This window comes from Macadamia integrifolia, unplaced genomic scaffold (assembly GCF_013358625.1).
Source record: "Macadamia integrifolia cultivar HAES 741 unplaced genomic scaffold, SCU_Mint_v3 scaffold_218A, whole genome shotgun sequence".
Taxonomy (NCBI): Eukaryota; Viridiplantae; Streptophyta; class Magnoliopsida; order Proteales; family Proteaceae; genus Macadamia; species Macadamia integrifolia.
In genome coordinates this window covers 276,222-292,854 of record NW_024870647.1, presented here as the reverse complement: position 1 = coordinate 292,854, position 16,633 = coordinate 276,222, and the positions used below count along the sequence as shown (strand labels likewise).

General features: G+C 37.5%; 1 protein-coding gene and 1 non-coding gene across 2 annotated transcripts; one reads left to right on the top strand and one right to left on the bottom strand.

Moving 5' to 3' along the window:
• Positions 1-734: 734 nt before the first annotated feature.
• On the bottom strand, positions 735-841 carry LOC122071413. The gene has a single exon (XR_006138180.1). It is a non-coding gene; the product is annotated as a small nucleolar RNA R71 (small nucleolar RNA).
• A 14,246-nt stretch (positions 842-15,087) lies between these two features.
• On the top strand, positions 15,088-16,188 carry LOC122071402 (vascular-related unknown protein 4-like). The gene is made up of 3 exons (XM_042635747.1): positions 15,088-15,465; positions 15,599-15,664; positions 15,780-16,188. Exons 1-3 carry the CDS (start codon positions 15,124-15,126, stop codon positions 15,909-15,911), a joined length of 540 nt encoding a protein of 179 aa, XP_042491681.1. The 5' UTR covers positions 15,088-15,123; the 3' UTR covers positions 15,912-16,188.
• Positions 16,189-16,633: the final 445 nt, after the last annotated feature.

The following is a 16,633-nucleotide window of genomic DNA, read 5'->3' as shown; positions in this document are numbered from 1 at the left end:
AGGTCGTCATGCCTTATAGTATGATAAAGACAAGTTTCGCCATGTAGCAGTACCTCAGGAATTGACCTGAGCAACCCCGGATCCCTGACGGTAAGCTCTCAAAAAGCCAAAAAAATCAAAAAATCATAAAAAATCATTAAAAAAATTATAAAAAAAAAAATTATATCCATTCTTTTGTGCTTGTCTTACTCTAGTTGTGGATAGTTTTTTGTTGCATGAATGTTAGGTGGGTATGTAATACTAAGAATCGGTTAGAAAGAAGAGATCCAACAAGTAGTGACCCTATACGTTTGTTCTCTTTAAAACCCTTCAATATGAGAAACCAAAAGCAAAATCCTTCACCTAAATCTCTGAAAGATAGGTTCTACCCTACTAGAACAGCCCAATCTTCCTGCATAGTTCTACCACAAGCCCAGGGCAATAACTTTGAACTCAAATCTCAATACATCACTATGTTGCCCCACGTCTATGGGTTGACCTCTGAGGATACATACCTATTTCTAAGGGAATTTGAAGAGGTATGTGTTCTAATTAAGATCCAACAGCTTTCTGATAATGCTGTTAAGCTTAGGTTTATCACTTTTGCATTGAAAGACCAAGCTAAGAAGTGGTTGTATGGGTTACCCACAAATTCCATAACCTCATGGGAAGGGTTACCCACAAATTCCATAACCTCATGGGAACATTTCACAGTTGTCTTCCTTAAGAAGTTTTTCCCAACTCACAAGACCAATAAGCTTAGAAGTGATATCCTTCAGTTTAGGCAAAAGTCTAGTGAGTCATTTTCCAAACTTATGGAGAGATTCAAGGATCTACTCCAAGAATGCCCTCACCATGGCCTAGACTTATGGCATTTATGTCAAATAATTTATGAGGATATTGATTACCCAACTAAACAAATGATAGAGTCTATGTTCCCTGAGAGATTCACATCCTTTACAGATGAAGGAAAGGCATGGGAATTCTTACTTAACTTAGCTAACAAAACCCGTGAGTGGGAATCAACACAAGAGAGGGAAAGAACCATAGGAAGAAAAGGATATTTTTTAGTTGGGATAGTAGCTAAGGAAGCCCATTTGGATAGCTTAATCAAGAGAATTGAGGCTATTGTTCCTAGAGAGCCATCATCAGTCAATTTGGTTAAGATTTGTGCTTGGTGCCAGTCCCCTGGACATCTCCTAGAAGAATGCCCCAACACCTCTGGGGGCACTTCTAATGATAGTGTTAGTGTCTTATACCAGAATAATCCCTATAGTAATACCTACAATCCAGGATGGAGAAATCACCCAAATTTCTCTTGGAATCAAGGCAACCAAGCAGGGACTTCCAATTTCCACAATCAAGGTCAACCTGGACTCTAAAGGCCTCCCTTTGCACAATAATCTTTTTCTTAAAATACTTTTCCTAGGTCAAATGTAGGATCTCAGGCTAGTTTTCCTAGGGCCCCTCTGCTATCATCTTACCAGCAATCCCCTGTATTTACCAACACTGGAGAGGCAAGTAGAATAAGTGACTTGGAAAAAATTATGGCCCTCCTCATGACAAGCCATCAAAATCTTACGAGAGAACTCACTCAAGTTGTCTCAATTATATGTGAGAGGAAGAAAGGAACTTTACCCAGTCAACCAGAGCCTAACCCTAGACATCATTAGCCTGTCAGTTCACAAACATCAACTAATGCACCACTGAATATAGTACAAGGTTAGACCCAACAAGGGCCCTCTAACCAATGTAATGTTATTAATGCCCTTAGATTAACAAGGTAGAGAGTACCAACAGAGCGTTCCTAAATCTTCCTCATCTATTACTCATGTTAACTCTCCTTCAGTTAAGGACACAAGTGTGCTTCGTGTTTCAGGTTCGCCTGATAAACCTAAAGATTTTTCTGAAACTAAAGATGATTTGGTTGAGAAAACCAAAAATGATTCTTCTGAACAAAGGCAAATCCCTGACAGTCCTTATATTCATCCTGTCCCATTTCCTAATCGTTTGGTAAACAACAGGAAGACTGCTTCCATGGACAAAATTTTAGAAGTCTTCAAAAAGGTAGAAGTGAACATCCCCCTTTTGGATGCCATATCCTAGATTCCCGCCTATGCAAAGGTACTAAAAGATTTGTGTACTTACAAACGTATCACTAGTGTGCCCAAAAAGGCGTTCTCGGCAAGTAACATTAGTTCCATAATTACTCAGCCTATAGCAGCCAAGTATAAGGATCCAGGGAGCCCTACCATATCTTGTGTCATAGGCAACACCTACATTGAGCATGCCTTACTTGACCTTAGCACAAGTGTGAATCTTTTACCTTACCATGTGTACAAGCAACTTGGATTGGGAGAATTGAAAGCCACTGGAACTACTCTTCAGTTGGCAGATAGGTATGTTAAAATTTCTAAAGGGATGGTTGAGGATGTCTTACTAAAGGTGGCTAAATTTATTTTTCCTGTTGATTTCATTGTGTTAGATACCAAGCTCTTCTCAACCAAGGATGAGATTCCAATAATTCTAGGAAGACCATTCTTGGCTACTAGTAATGCATTAATCAACTGCCGGAATGGTTACCTAATATTATCTTTTAGTAACCAAACTGTTGAGTTTAACATGTTTAGGATAGGCAAGCAACCACATATGAAAGAAGAGATTAATATGATTGAGGATTTTCTGGATTTTCTGATGATTTAATTATCAACTTTGATATTAATTTTGATTCAGAATTCCAAGAGTGTATGGATGAGTTTGATGATGATAGTGAAAATTTCTTTTCTGAAATCTTAAGTCTTCATACACTTGTGGAGCCCTTAGGACCCCTTTCCAATTCCATTCCCAAACCTTCCATAGTTGAGCCCCCTAAGCTAGATCTTAAGGAATTGCCATCTAATTTGAGGTATGTTTTCCTAGGGCCTGATCAGACTCTTTCTGTAATAATTTCTTCAAATTTGACTTCTAGCAAGGAAGAGGAGTTACTTAAAATGTTAAAAGATAATAAGGAAGCCCTAGGTTGGACTATGACTGATATCAAGGGTATAAGCCCTTCTATTGTGCAACATCATATACATCTTATGGAGGATTCCAAACCATCCACGGAACCCAAAAGAAGAGCTAACCCAGTGATAATGGAAGCTATTAAGAAAGAGATCCTAAAGTGCTTGGATCATGGAATAATTTATCCTATTTCTAATAGTCAATGGGTAAGCCTAGTTCACGTAGTGCCTAAGAAGTCTGGTGTGACTATAGTTCCCAATGCCAATAATGAACTAATTCCAACCCGTGTCCAATTTGGGTGGAGAGTGTGTATAGACTACAGGAAACTTAATGTGACAACCTCGAAGAATCACTTCTCATTGCCATTCATTGACCAGATGTTAGAGAGGTTAGCTGGACATGAATACTATTGTTTTCTTAATGGATATTCTGGCTATAACCAGATCCCAATTGCTTTAGAGGACCAATATAAGACCACTTTTATATGCCCATATGGAACATTTACTTACAGGTGTATGCCTTTTGGGCTTTGTAATGCCCCTGCTACGTTCCAACTAGGGGTGTCAACGGTCCGGGTCGGTGCGGTTTCGGTCCGGCTCCACCGGTTTCGGTGTGAGTTTGGAAGTGACCGAAACCGACCCAATAAGGATTTATCGGTTTCGGTCCGGTGTCGGTTTCGGTGCGGTTTGGGTTCGGGTTGGTACCGGTTTGGATTTATTAGGTTCATTTCGGTTTGGATCGGTTTTTTAAACCGGTATGGAGCCATTAGGAAACAACCAAATGATGAATTGTTGAACTTCGATTTCTTAAATCGATTTGTAACCGGGTTGGTTTTGATTTTTGGTCTAGTTTGAATTCGATATTCGATTTTCCATACAAATGTATACAAAACTATTCAAATTTTAATTTTTTTAATGAATTTTGGAGTGTTTCGGTTTCTTACCGGTTTGGTTTCGGTTTCGGTCCGGGTTTTGAGCCGGTTTCGGTTTGGTTTCGGGTTCATCCGGTTTTCGGTGCGGTTCGGTTTGGTTTTGGGGTTACAATACTTGAAACCGAACCGAACCAATAAGGCTTCGGTTCGGTTCGGTGTCCGGGTTGTTATCGGTTCGGTCCGGCCGGTTTTACCGGTTCGGTTTAGGAATTGACACCCCTAGTTCCAACGATGCATGATGAGCATATTTTCTGACATGGTCAAAAAATTCTTAGAAGTATTTATGGATGACTTTTCAATTCATGGGAATTCCTATTTTGAATGTCTTCATCATCTTTCTCTAGTTTTGTAAAGGTGTATATCTAAGAATTTGATTTTGAATTGGGAGAAATTCCATTTCATGGTTAAATCTGGTATTGTTTTAGGCCATGTAATATCTAAGGAGGGAATTAAGGTAGATATAGCCAAAGTGGATTTAATTGATAATTTACTACCTCCTCAATCTGTTAAGGACGTCTGATCTTTTCTAGGGCATGCGGGCTTCTACAGAAGGTTTATTAAGAACTTTAGTCAGTTAGCCCGACCTCTCACTTCATTACTTGCCAAAGATCAAACTTTTGAGTATTCTAAAAAGTGCCTAGAATCCTTTAAACAACTTAAGAAGGAGTTGACCAATGCACCCATTGTTCAATCACCTATTTGGACTGAACATTTTGAACTGATGTGTGATGCTTCAGATTTTGCTATAGGAGTGGTTTTGGGTCAAAGGATTAATAAGTTGCCCACTGTCATTTCTCATGCTAGTAGGACCTTAAATGATGCACAACTCAATTATACAACCACTGAAAGAGAATTTGTAATGGTTGTGTTTGCATTATAAAAGTTTCGGTCTTTCTTAGTTGGTTCACATGTGGTGGTGTATATTGATCATTTTGCTCTCAGATACTTAGTTTAGAAGAAGAATGCCAAAGCCCGTCTCATTAGGTGGGTTTTACTCTTGTAAGAGTTTGATTTAGAAATTAAGGATAAAAAAGGAGTCGAAAACCTAGTTGCAGACCATTTATCCCGGCTTCCCAATTCCTTAACTGTCGATTCTCCAGTCAACAAGAACTTTCCAGATGAACAATTATTTGCAGTGTCCAGTGAACCATGGTTTGCTGACATTGTCAATTTCTTAGTTTCAGGTGTGACTCCGGATCACTGGTCTACCTAAGATAAATATAGATTTCATTCCCAAGTTAAGCACTTTTTCTGGGATGATCCTTATTTGTTTAAGATATGTCCGGATCAGATTATCCGACGATGTGTTCCTGATCATGACCAACATTCTATTATCTCTTTTTGTCATGATCATTCAAGTGGTGGACACTTTGGACCTAAGAAAACTACTGCAAAGGTTCTCCAATGTGGATTTTATTGGTCCACTATTTTTAGAGATGCTTTTGACTTTTGCAAGGCTTGTCCCATCTGCTAGTCTTTTGGCTGTATCAATAAGAGGAACATGATGCCCCTCAACCCTATTTTTGTAGTTGAGATCTTTGATGTTTGGGGCATCGATTTTATGGGACCATTCCCTAATTCCTTTGGGAATCTATACATACTTTTGACTGTTGATTATGTTTCTAAATGGAGAGAGGCCATACCTTGTAAATCTAATGATCACAAAGTGGTGGTTCAGTTTCTCAAAGAGAACATTTTTTTTCGCTTTGGTGCACCACGCATAATAATTAGTGATGGGGGTACTCATTTTTGTAATCGACCTTTTGAGGCCCTAATGAAAAGGTATGAGATTACCCATAAGTTATCTACCCCTTATCACCCCCAAACTAGTGGCCAAGTGGAGGTGTCTAATAGGCAGATCAAACAAATCTTGGAGAAAACTGTTAATCCCAACCGTAAGGATTGGTCACTTAGGTCATTGATGCCTTGTGGGCCCATCGGACTGCATTCAAGACCAATCTTGATCAGTCTCCCTACCGTTTGGTGTATAGGAAAGCTTGTCACTTACCAGTTGAGTTGGAGTATAAGGCCTTTTGGGCCATCAAGAAACTCAACTTTGATTTGTCTGATGCGGGAATTCATCGTAGGCTCCAACTATCTGAGTTGGAGGAACTTAGGAATGAAGCCTATGAAAGTTCTAGGATTTACAAGGAAAAGACCAAAGCTTTCCATGATAAACACATTCTGCATAAATATTTTACAATTGGTGATAAGGTCTTATTGTACAACTCTCAATTGCATCTTTTTCCTGGTAAGCTTAGATCTCGATGGGATGGCCCATTTAAAATCCATAATGTATATCCCCATGGGGCTATGGAGATTTTGAATCCAGGAACAGGGGTAATTTCGAAGGTTAATGGTCAGCGTTTGAAGCCATTCCTCGAGTTTCCTAATACTGGTAGTGAAGAGGTCATGGATCTCCATGAACCTCTTTACACTGATGACTAACTTTTAATCAGGTATGACCCCCTTGCATTATCTTCATTTTTAATTCTTTCCATGCATTGAGGTCATTACATGACTTAAGTGTGGGGGAGGGAAACCAGTTTCTGCTTTTTCCACTTTATTTTATTTTTTTTTTTTTTTTTTTTTTTTTTTTTTTGAGCTTGCCAAAGGATGAAGTCCTACTTTGGCTTTTGGTGAATGATCATACCATTCGGTTGCTTGATGTATGAAAATAAATGTTTTGACTAAGGTACCCATTTTGAACGCATAAAAACCCTATTGAGAAGAAAGAAACAAGCATGTGTCTTTAGATGGGACTTTCTTTTGAAAAATAAGAGACCCATGTTTTATGGTGTTGGACAATATGTAAGTCTGTGGGTTCCTTGTACTTTTGATTTAGAGTTGAGACATTCTTTTTAATTTGGCATGAGTTGACAAATCCACAATTTTAAATGAAATGTGAAATATGGTATAAAGAAGAATAAGAGTTGATTCCCTTGGAACTAGACTGGGCATTGCGCCTCAGAAAGTGTGGTGTCTTGATCGAAATTCCTTGGGAGGAAACTTCTGAAGGAACTCTAGCATGACTGTCTTTGTGGGCATATGTAAAAAGCGAAGCTACATAGTAACTTGGGTGTCTGGTGTTTGCTCCATCATGTCATTCAGGCAAAAAGTAGTGAAGTAGAATAGAGTTTAAGCGAAAAAAAAAAAAGAGAAAAAAATGTGCAAATGTCATTAATGCTTAGTAATATGTTTTGGTCAAAAACACTCCAACGCCTTAGTCATTGGTTCCCTATTTCTTCACAAGTGGTTTTGCCTTAAGATAAGGATGTTTTGAAAGAGACGAGGTGAGTTCTAAATTAAGAAATATGCTAGTGCATGGAATTGATCAAGGGTAATAAAAGTTCAAGTGTGGGGGTCCCTTGTAAGAAAATTTATCTTTGCTCTGGATCGGTATGAGCCTTACCTTTAGCTAAGATTGGGATTTATTTATTCTGAATTTTGGGTGTATATTCACTGCAAACACTCACGAGACACAACTCGTCCACTAGGGTAACTTAGGGGTTTAAAGGCTTATTGCACATGCTAAGTGCAACCGTGATTCCTACGAAAGTGAGTTAGGCTTTTTCTCTCATTTCTTTATTTATTTATCTTGCTCGAGGATGAGCAAAAGTCAAGTATGGGGAAATTTGATGAGCACAATAATGTGTGAAATCTTAGGGATATAAGTGTACATTTTGCCCCACTTTGGATAGTACTACTTTTATTTTTCTTGTTTTTTTTAGTTTCCAAGTTTACAAGAGAAAGTGCTTAAAGTGAATCAAGAACCAGTCTAAAGGTAGAACCCACTCATTGGTACCACATCCTCTCTCCTACAAAATTTTGAATATTATTCTCTCTCCTTGCCACCTCACAAGATCTTGAAGATGCTATGCAGAGATTCCTTTCTGATTTAATCAAAATTGTAAGATATTGGTTAATATTGTAAGGAAGGAATAGAATTTGTTAATTTTGGAAACGGATTCTCTCTTTCCTCACATAATATCTCAGAGAATGAGGATTTTTACCAAGATTTTATTTTATTTTATTTTATTTCTTTTCTTAAAGAAGACTTGTAGAAGGAAGGAGGCAAGACAAAAGCCCTATAAAAGCCCCTTCCTCCCCCCTCCTAATTATTATTCTTCTTAGTTTACTTTCTAGTTTATGCTTAGTTTTCTTCTTTCTCTCCCTCTCTCACTCTCTTTAGTTTTAGTTCTTCTTTATTTTTGCTTTAATCATTTTTGTAATAATTTTTTATATCAATTAATGCAAGCACTCTTTTGTTCTTATTCAGCCTTTTATGTTTATGATCTATGAAATTGAGTTGTAATTTTTAAAGTTATAGTTCTAGACTTAGATCTAGGTGACAAGATCACGAGTCGTGGAGCAATTTTTTTTCAAGTTCAGTTTTTTTTTTTTTTTTTTTTTTTTTTTTTTTTTTTTTTTTTTTTTTTTTTTTTTTTTTTTAACATTTGTTTTCTCTAGTACTAGAAATTTCAGATTTGGTTTATTCCAGATCTGGTTTTTAGTACTGGTAGTATCTCGAATCACCCAAGCTTTCAAGTTCAAGCATTGAATCAAGTAATTATTCTCCTTTAGTAATCTTCTCTCCCCCCTCGCATTCCTTCTTCTGACTACCCTTTTTTTCTTAATTTAGGATTTTAATTTTAGTCATTACATTATTGCTATCCCTTTCCCCCAAGGTTCATGGCTAGTGTATGTGTTGGCTTTACCCCTCCTAGCCATAGAACCATCAATTTATTACTTTATTTTAATTGTCTCCCTTTCCCTAAAGCCAAGTAGAGTAACCCTTGTAAGAGTGACTCTCTGGTCAAGTAGGGAAGCTTATATTATGATGCATCCCTCGAGCTAAGTAGAGAAACATACTTATGAGTCTCTCTCTAGCTTTCTCCCCTTTCTTTTACTTTATTTTTATTTCAGTATTTTTTTCCTTTATTTTTTTTTAATTGCGTGGGTTGTTTATTTTCACTTATTTATTTATTTAATTTTAATTGTGTGGCTTGCGTCTTTAAATTCTTAGATGACGAATGGTTAGGACGTTATTTTAGATACATATGTTTAGGATGGTAATTAGAATTACATCACAACCATTAATCAGTTCACTTTCGCATTATTAAAAGAAATAAAAAAATAAAGTGGTTGTTCTTCTTGTGTTTGACCCGTAGCTACACTGATCCGTACGCTTGCGGTTACATTTAAAATCTCAAACACAGCCCAAGGCCAAACCACAAGACAACTTAAATCGAGCATTTGAACGAGTACTAACTTGTAGGTCACCTCTAGATCATCATCTGTGGCTCGGCCACAGAGTGACCAAGCTACTCATAGGCATAATTGAACAATCAGGCTACTCGTGAATACTCGGAGAATCCCCAGTTGTGGAAGAGAATCCCCAGTTGTGGAAGATCACAAGAGAATCCATTTCTAGCTCATACACCAAGCGATTAAGCCACCATCACTCGGAGTCTCCTTGAATTAGGGAACTTGTCCACTATAAGGAAACTCACTCCTAATCGAAGACGTAATCTCCAAGCATGGAGTGAATTTATCCCAATCAGGAAAGATCATCTACAAGGACTCCTAGTCATCCCTAAAAGGAAACAATCCCCCATTGGTCAGGATATTCACTATCTACGCACACTCCAAATATAACTTTCACTGAACTTGGACTCCTGTTATGCCTAGACTCTTACTGGCTCCAGGACGGTTAACAAGTTGGGATTCTCCACAACCACTTAACTACAATAATAAATACTCATGTATACCCCCTTTCCGAGGGATCAATACTTTTTCATTATTCTTGAACTACACTATTTACAAAGAGATCTGACTTAAGTATTAGAGAGTCCCTTGCCAGATCAGTCTGACGCTCACTCTCTTTTGTCTATTCTTCTTTACAGGTCACCCGAGAAGTCTAGGATGATTTCTTGCTCAAGAGGAGGTAGTATCTCATTTATAGGGAATTTATTTGTATATAGACTATGTGATACCTTACTTTCTAAACCCGGTCTAATTTTTCGATTGGTTCGATTTGGTCTTACAGGACCTGAACCCAAGCGAGTCGGGGCAAGTACGTTATGGAACATGATGGCAAGGATGATTTTGAACTCAGGTTGGCCAAATGAGCCCGCGTACCAAAGTAGTGCACATGCACGTATCACGAGGCCATGTATGCACAATAAAGGTACATAGCCATATTTTATGTTGAGTATACTTATAAATAGTCTACAGGGAGCGAAATACGTGTCAGGACTGAGCCGCTTCATCGAAAATCCCAATGTTTAGACTAAGTTTTAGCTAACTGGTGGGTGGTTATAGGTGGGTTGACCCACCAGTGTGACCTACCAATCTGGTCACTAGATATTTTGACCCCACTATAAATAGCATTTATTATCTCTCTTTCACGTCATTTATTGTTTTACATGGTAGTTGAGAAAAGTAAAGAAGAGAGAGAAAAAGAAGAAAGAGGAGAGAAAAAAAAAGAAGAAAATGGGGAAGGAGATGATCGTGTTGTCGGGGTCAGATCTCTTGAATCTGACACCGGATTTACGATTCTCATCTCGAGATCTATGATTTGAGGTGAGTAAAGTCCATATTCCTTAAGCCTTTATGAAACCCAAAGTGAAATCCTTCGATTTGGGTAGAAATCATTTGGATCTTGCTACTATCTTTTGAGTTTTAATAGAAGTTCTATATGTTGTTTATGAAGGATTTAGAGGAAGATTTGCAAGATTTGTGAAGTTTTTGTTAATCTCTTGAGCTAAAGAAAAGGATTTAAGGGTTTGAGGTGTTCTTGAGCAAAGAGGTAAGATCCACGCTTAAGACCTTAGATCGACTTTAGATCTAGGTTGGAATCATGATTTGGAGCCTTAGATTTATGGAAAATACTGTCGAATCGACCCTTGATGGTTTTTCTAAGGTGGGATGAAAAATGGGAGAGAGCAGCAAAACCTTGGTCTCGAATGGTGGGTACTTGGAAATGGACGGGACCCACCAATCCAGCACCTGCCTGTCCTGGGTGGGCTACTGGCTTGACCGACGAGCAAGGACTAATGGGTGCCTTGCCCACTGCTTTTGGCCCACCAGTCCAAGCAGGGATGTTGATCCGACAGGCGAGTAAGGACTGGTGGGTGCCTTGCCTGCCACTCTTGGCCCATCGATCTAGGTAGTATTCTTGGATCAACAGGCGAGCAAGGACTGGTGGGTGCCCTACCCGCCGGTCGACCTACCAATCCGACCTCTCACATTCTGATTGGACCCAAATTTGTCGGGTAACCCACTCTTGTAAACACATTGGAATCATCAAACCTCACTGGTTATGACCTTAAAGTGGAGGTATATTAAACCTAACTCTTTTATGATAAGTTGTACTAGAACTCATGTCATCGCATGTCGGATCTACCTTATACCAAGGGTGATCATCATATACAAATAGGTAAGTGGGAAGAGAACATTGCATCATGTCATTCTGATTGTAGACTAGCCATGTCATCATTTATTATTGTGTAGACTAGTCATCCATGAATGACATTGCATGCATTGATGTGTGCCTTATGAAATTCAATTATGATTTAACATGTTGATATCTTTAATTGTTAAATGTTTGTTCTTGTTTCGTGATGTGAAATGAGTGATTTTAACTATTGATTATGATGTTTGTTAAAATAGATGTCATAGTCGGCTTGGACACTAATGCATTGGTGGCCCGTGGTATAGAACGCGGTGATACTATGCAGTCATACTATCTCACATAGGAGCATGCGGTTAGAATTGACATATCCCTATGCTACGACCCTTCCCAGCAGGGGTTTAGGTATTAGATATATCATGTAGGCAACTTTAGTGATATAATAGAGGGCCAATCGTATTGCTTTTAAATTTAATGTCGCTCTGGGTGAGCATTTTACTTTAATGTCGCTCTGAGTGAGCAATTTATTTTAATGTCGCTTTGGGTGAGCATTTTACTTTTTGGTACCAACGGCTGGCCTTCTTTGGCAACCCTATGGGCGTGTCGGGGGATGGGGCTCGCGACTAAGACCCGGGGCATATGCGCACTCTGGTTGTGAGTAGCACATAACCTATAACTTAGAATTATTGTCTAGGTGGACTAAGATAATAAAATGAACTGCACGCATATAGGTTCATTTGTATTACACATACTTGTGTGGTTTTTCTTTTCACTTACTGGGCTAGTGAGCTCACCCCACATGCACTCCATTTTTAGTTGATCTTGCAGGTCATCCAGCTAAAGAGCTAGAGCCAGGACCCACCGTGGAATTTTCAGTTGAGGAATGGTGGGTCCCTGAAGATCTTGGGCATGGGGCCGAGTGCCCATGCGATTTCTGTATTGCGAGTCAGCAACATTGATACCATACAAGGATTCCTTTTGATTATTTTGGAGATGTTGCCCCTTTTGTATTCTAGATGCTTAAATTATATTTCTTGTGTATATATCACGCTTACGGACCCACATGTAATTATGTTATATAACACAATTTGGGTATCAAGAGTATTGGGGTATTTACAGATATGTACAGGTAAGACTTCTGCTGAAATATAAATTTTATTTGACTTAGTGTGTGTATGTTGTGCTATGGTTACTGTGTCATGTGATCCTAGCAGGTTTTGGGTTAACAAGAGTTAACTTGGTTACTGGTCTGGTTCTATGTGGAACAAGGTGTGACAGACTATGAGGTATTGAAGTACATTTTAGGTTAGTATAAATTTAATTCTTGATGTGTGAAGAGGCTGAATTTCTTCAAGAATCATCAAGCACAAAGCTGGAATTCAAGACTGGGTAGCAAGTGCTCTTAGCCATAAAAATAAAATAAAATAAAATAATGAAGGTCACTTTGGTCATGATAAGACCCTTGAATTGGTTACAACTTGTTGCTTTTAGCCCCATCTGAAATAGGATGTGCACCATTTTGTGATGCGATATAGAGTGTATGCCAAGTATCCAAGGGACAAGCTACCAACACTGGTTTATATTTACCCTTTCCTACTCCCAAAACTCCTTGAGAATATACTTTCATCAATAAAAAGGGTGTAGAACCATACTAGGCATATAGAAATTATTGATGAATGAAATTTGACTCTGTTGAAATTGGAATTTTGAAGAGTTATTCCTCTTGAAACTTAGAAGAGTTTCATTGCATCCTTGAAGAGTTGCTGATTTCCCTTTTATGATTTCTTCTTGTTCTTTTGTTTGTTTACTCAATGGCACACATGAAAAAGTATGTAATTGCTTCTCCTCAATCTCAATCCGTAGCTTTTATGGGGCTTTATATTCTCTGCTTACCCCTCCCCCCCGGGCCCCCTTTTTATCCAATAAAATTTTGATTGAAATGAAAAAAAAAAAAAAGATAGACAACAATCCAAATCAGCAAGTAGCCAAGGGTTAGCCCTAACTCAAGAAATCTAAACATCCATAAAAGGTAGGATACAACAAAATCCCGGGGAAGGGGGCAAAATCAACAAATGAAGGGATATAGAAAACAAGAGAGGATGGGGGGGGGGGGAAGTAACAAAAGCATAGATGATACATCAAAATTGGGTGGGGGGGGGGGGAGGGGAGCAATGAGAGGAAGATTCCAAGAAATGGCAAAATGTCCATTCCTTTAGGGCAAACTACACAATTGTGAAGGACTTTATTCCGAATCTCAAGATGATAATGTCCCAGATTTGCTCAAGGTCTAATATCTTATGTTGTTTTAAGATGTTCCTTGAATGACATTTAAAAACGAATTTAAAAAAATAAATCAACTTGCAGAAGGCTTGCTTGTTTTACGATAGAACTGTAGAGAGGAGGAAGTCTTTTCACAGAAAAAATATAAATTAAATTTTTATCATGAAAAATAAGATTAAAACATAAATAAGAGAGAGAGAGAGAGAGAGAGAGAGAGAGAGAGAGATCCTTCAACTGAATCTATCCAAAACAAGACAAAATAATTTATAGAACTTTACTATTACTATTCAATTTTAGTTTTAATCATAATTATGATTTTGCAATATGATAATCAAATATTAATAATACCATTATTTTCACTTTTATTTCTTAGTATTATGTATCATACTATTCTTTTGATATAATATTTTTGTTGTTGTTATCTTGATGTTGATATCAAAGGATAGCTACTTTTTTTTCCCTTAAATTTCTTATCATTGTAATATTATTTTAATACTATGATAAGCATAAATTGCGTCTAATATTGTTTGATGGGACATGGTACCCACCAGGTATCATCAAATTAACTACCATTTTGGAACTAATTTAGAAATGTAATATAATAAGTTCTTCTACCAACCCATTAAATAACAATATTAGATATGTAAGTGAAGCTTCTAATTTTTTGAGGGAGAAAGAAAGAGCTAATATATGCTAATATATATATATATATATAATTAACATAGAATAATATTACAATTTATAGCATTGTTTTTATAGGTAAAAATAATTTACTGAAAAAAAAAATTACAATCTGTAGAAAATACACTAATCATTCTCAAACCCATGGAAACTATGAAGTCAAACAATCGATACATCTCAGCAATTTGTCCACCATACATAAATGGCACTTTTAATCATGCTGGTCTTTTTCAACTAGTTTTTAACTCAGTTTCTACATAAAAGATGGTGTATTCAATGCAAGAGGCTTCCACCACTATAGGATATGAGGAGGGTCATAATTTACTCGGCTTTTATATATATTGATGGTTAATTGCAGCCAAGATTTGACAAGCATGTTACCTAAAGAGCTATTTAGCGGCCAATACAAAGAAGGTTTTCCTAACCCAATGTAACTATGAATTGAGTGGGAACCTCCTTTCTGTTTTCTACGCAATAAGAATTTACAGATTCTCTTGAGAAAGCAAAACACAGAGAACCCATAACCTATAAGAAATTGTGGAAGTCTATTTTGGGCGACGTGGTCAAAATTTCTCCTTATTTGTCTCTTTTCTTTCTTCTTGCACGTTCTCGCTCTACCTCTCTCAAGTTCTGTCTTTTGTTTGGAGCTTAGTGATTAGTTTTCCCAACTCCCTATGGCCCACATTAAAGTTTTTTTTTTTCTCCTTTTTTTCTTATATTTTTTTAATCTGTTATATACATACATATATATATATATATATATCTACTTCTATCCTCCCTCAAACCTGCCAAAACTGTTTCTTCTTCTTCTTCACTTTTGTATCTTGTTTGATCAATGGAAGACTCAATGATGTCTTCTATTAACAAAGCCATGTCTTTTAAAGAAGAAATCGATTGTCCCGAGGAGAGTGGTTGGACAGAATATTTTGAGGACTTCATGAACGACAATGGAGATAATACTTCTTGTTCTTCTGATTTTGGGACATCTTCATTGGTTTCTGATGCAGCTTCTGCATGGAAGTTCTCTGATCATCAACAAGTTATTAATGGGTACTCTTCAATGATGGTCCCCAAGAAGAGCTATAAAAAATTGAATTTCAAGAAGAAAAGAGCCAGAAAACTCCTGGATGATGATGATTTGGAGGACACTGCAAGTTCTCCTTGCAATAGTCCCAAGGTACAGACAAAATCCATCCTACCCTTCTTTAATTACACTTTTAGATCATACTCTTCCTTAATCTCTCAAGAAAAAATGAAAATATTTCTGGGTTTGTTTTAATGATAAAAAATCTACAAATTTCTGTCAATAGGTTAGCCAGCTGAGTCCATTCCATATGAACAGAAGAAAGAGAGAAGATGGAATTGAGAGTTCTCAGGTGAGTTTCAGTTTCTCTTTGTAAGATCATTTTGGATTCTCTAGCTTGTCCTTGTTTATGGATTTAGACTCTATATGTTGCTAATCAATTCCTTATGTTCTTTAATTTTTTGTAGGAGAAAGGAAGTAAACATATTGATGAGAGAAATGAATTGGGTTTCATTGGTTCAGAAGCTTACAGTACAGAACTGAAGAAAAGAGGGCTTTGCTTGGCTCCCATGTCCTTCTTAACGAACCATCTTGGATAATTTAATCAGTCAGATTCAACATATATACCTATACACCTCTCTCTGAAGTGCAAGGCCTATAATTGTATGAAGAACCCCTCTCTCTCTCTCTCTCTCTCTCTCTCTCTCTCTCTCTCATATCATGTATATCTTTCATGTACGAGAAGTGCAAGGCCCATACTTTTATGGAAATTCTCTGTCCCCCTGTGCATATCTTGTAAATCTTTCTTCCATGCGTGAAATTGTATGAACAATTCTAGTCTTGTTTTTTCAATACATTAATATCTTTTCAATCAAAGAAAGGATAGCAAAACTCAAGAGTGTTTGGTTAAGAGAATGTTAGTCATTCAGACTTTTGTCAATGATAGAAATTTGTTAAAAGAGAATACCTAAAAAGGAAACTTTCTGTGATTAGTGATTATGTTGGTAAGCTTGCTTTCTGCGCCGCTGTGTATCATGTGTGTATGAGCCAAATCTTAGAAGATGGAATATGAAGTCAAAGATGTCACAGTAAATTTGGGATGCCATGGTTTTGAAGTTTGGAGTAAACTGGGTTCTAGAATTCCTGATGTTCCAGATAGCGGCACGAACCGCCATATTATTTCCAGTAGGGACATTATATTCCTCTCTCCTTGATATAATCTCCCCCACCCCAACTCCCCCTGGCCTGCCTAATTGAGCAGTGTTATTCTCTCTCTCTCTCTCGCTGTGATTATTTCAAAGGCACTGATGATGTTTCCCCA

Excerpts from the sequence above, each read along its gene's own strand:
- LOC122071402 (XM_042635747.1), top strand. The coding sequence starts at position 15,124 with ATGGAAGACTCAATGATGTCTTCTATTAACAAAGCCATGTCTTTTAAA. Across the intron at positions 15,466-15,598 it reads CTCCTTGCAATAGTCCCAAG|GTTAGCCAGCTGAGTCCATT; the intron begins GTACAGACAAAA and ends TTCTGTCAATAG. Across the intron at positions 15,665-15,779 it reads ATGGAATTGAGAGTTCTCAG|GAGAAAGGAAGTAAACATAT; the intron begins GTGAGTTTCAGT and ends AATTTTTTGTAG.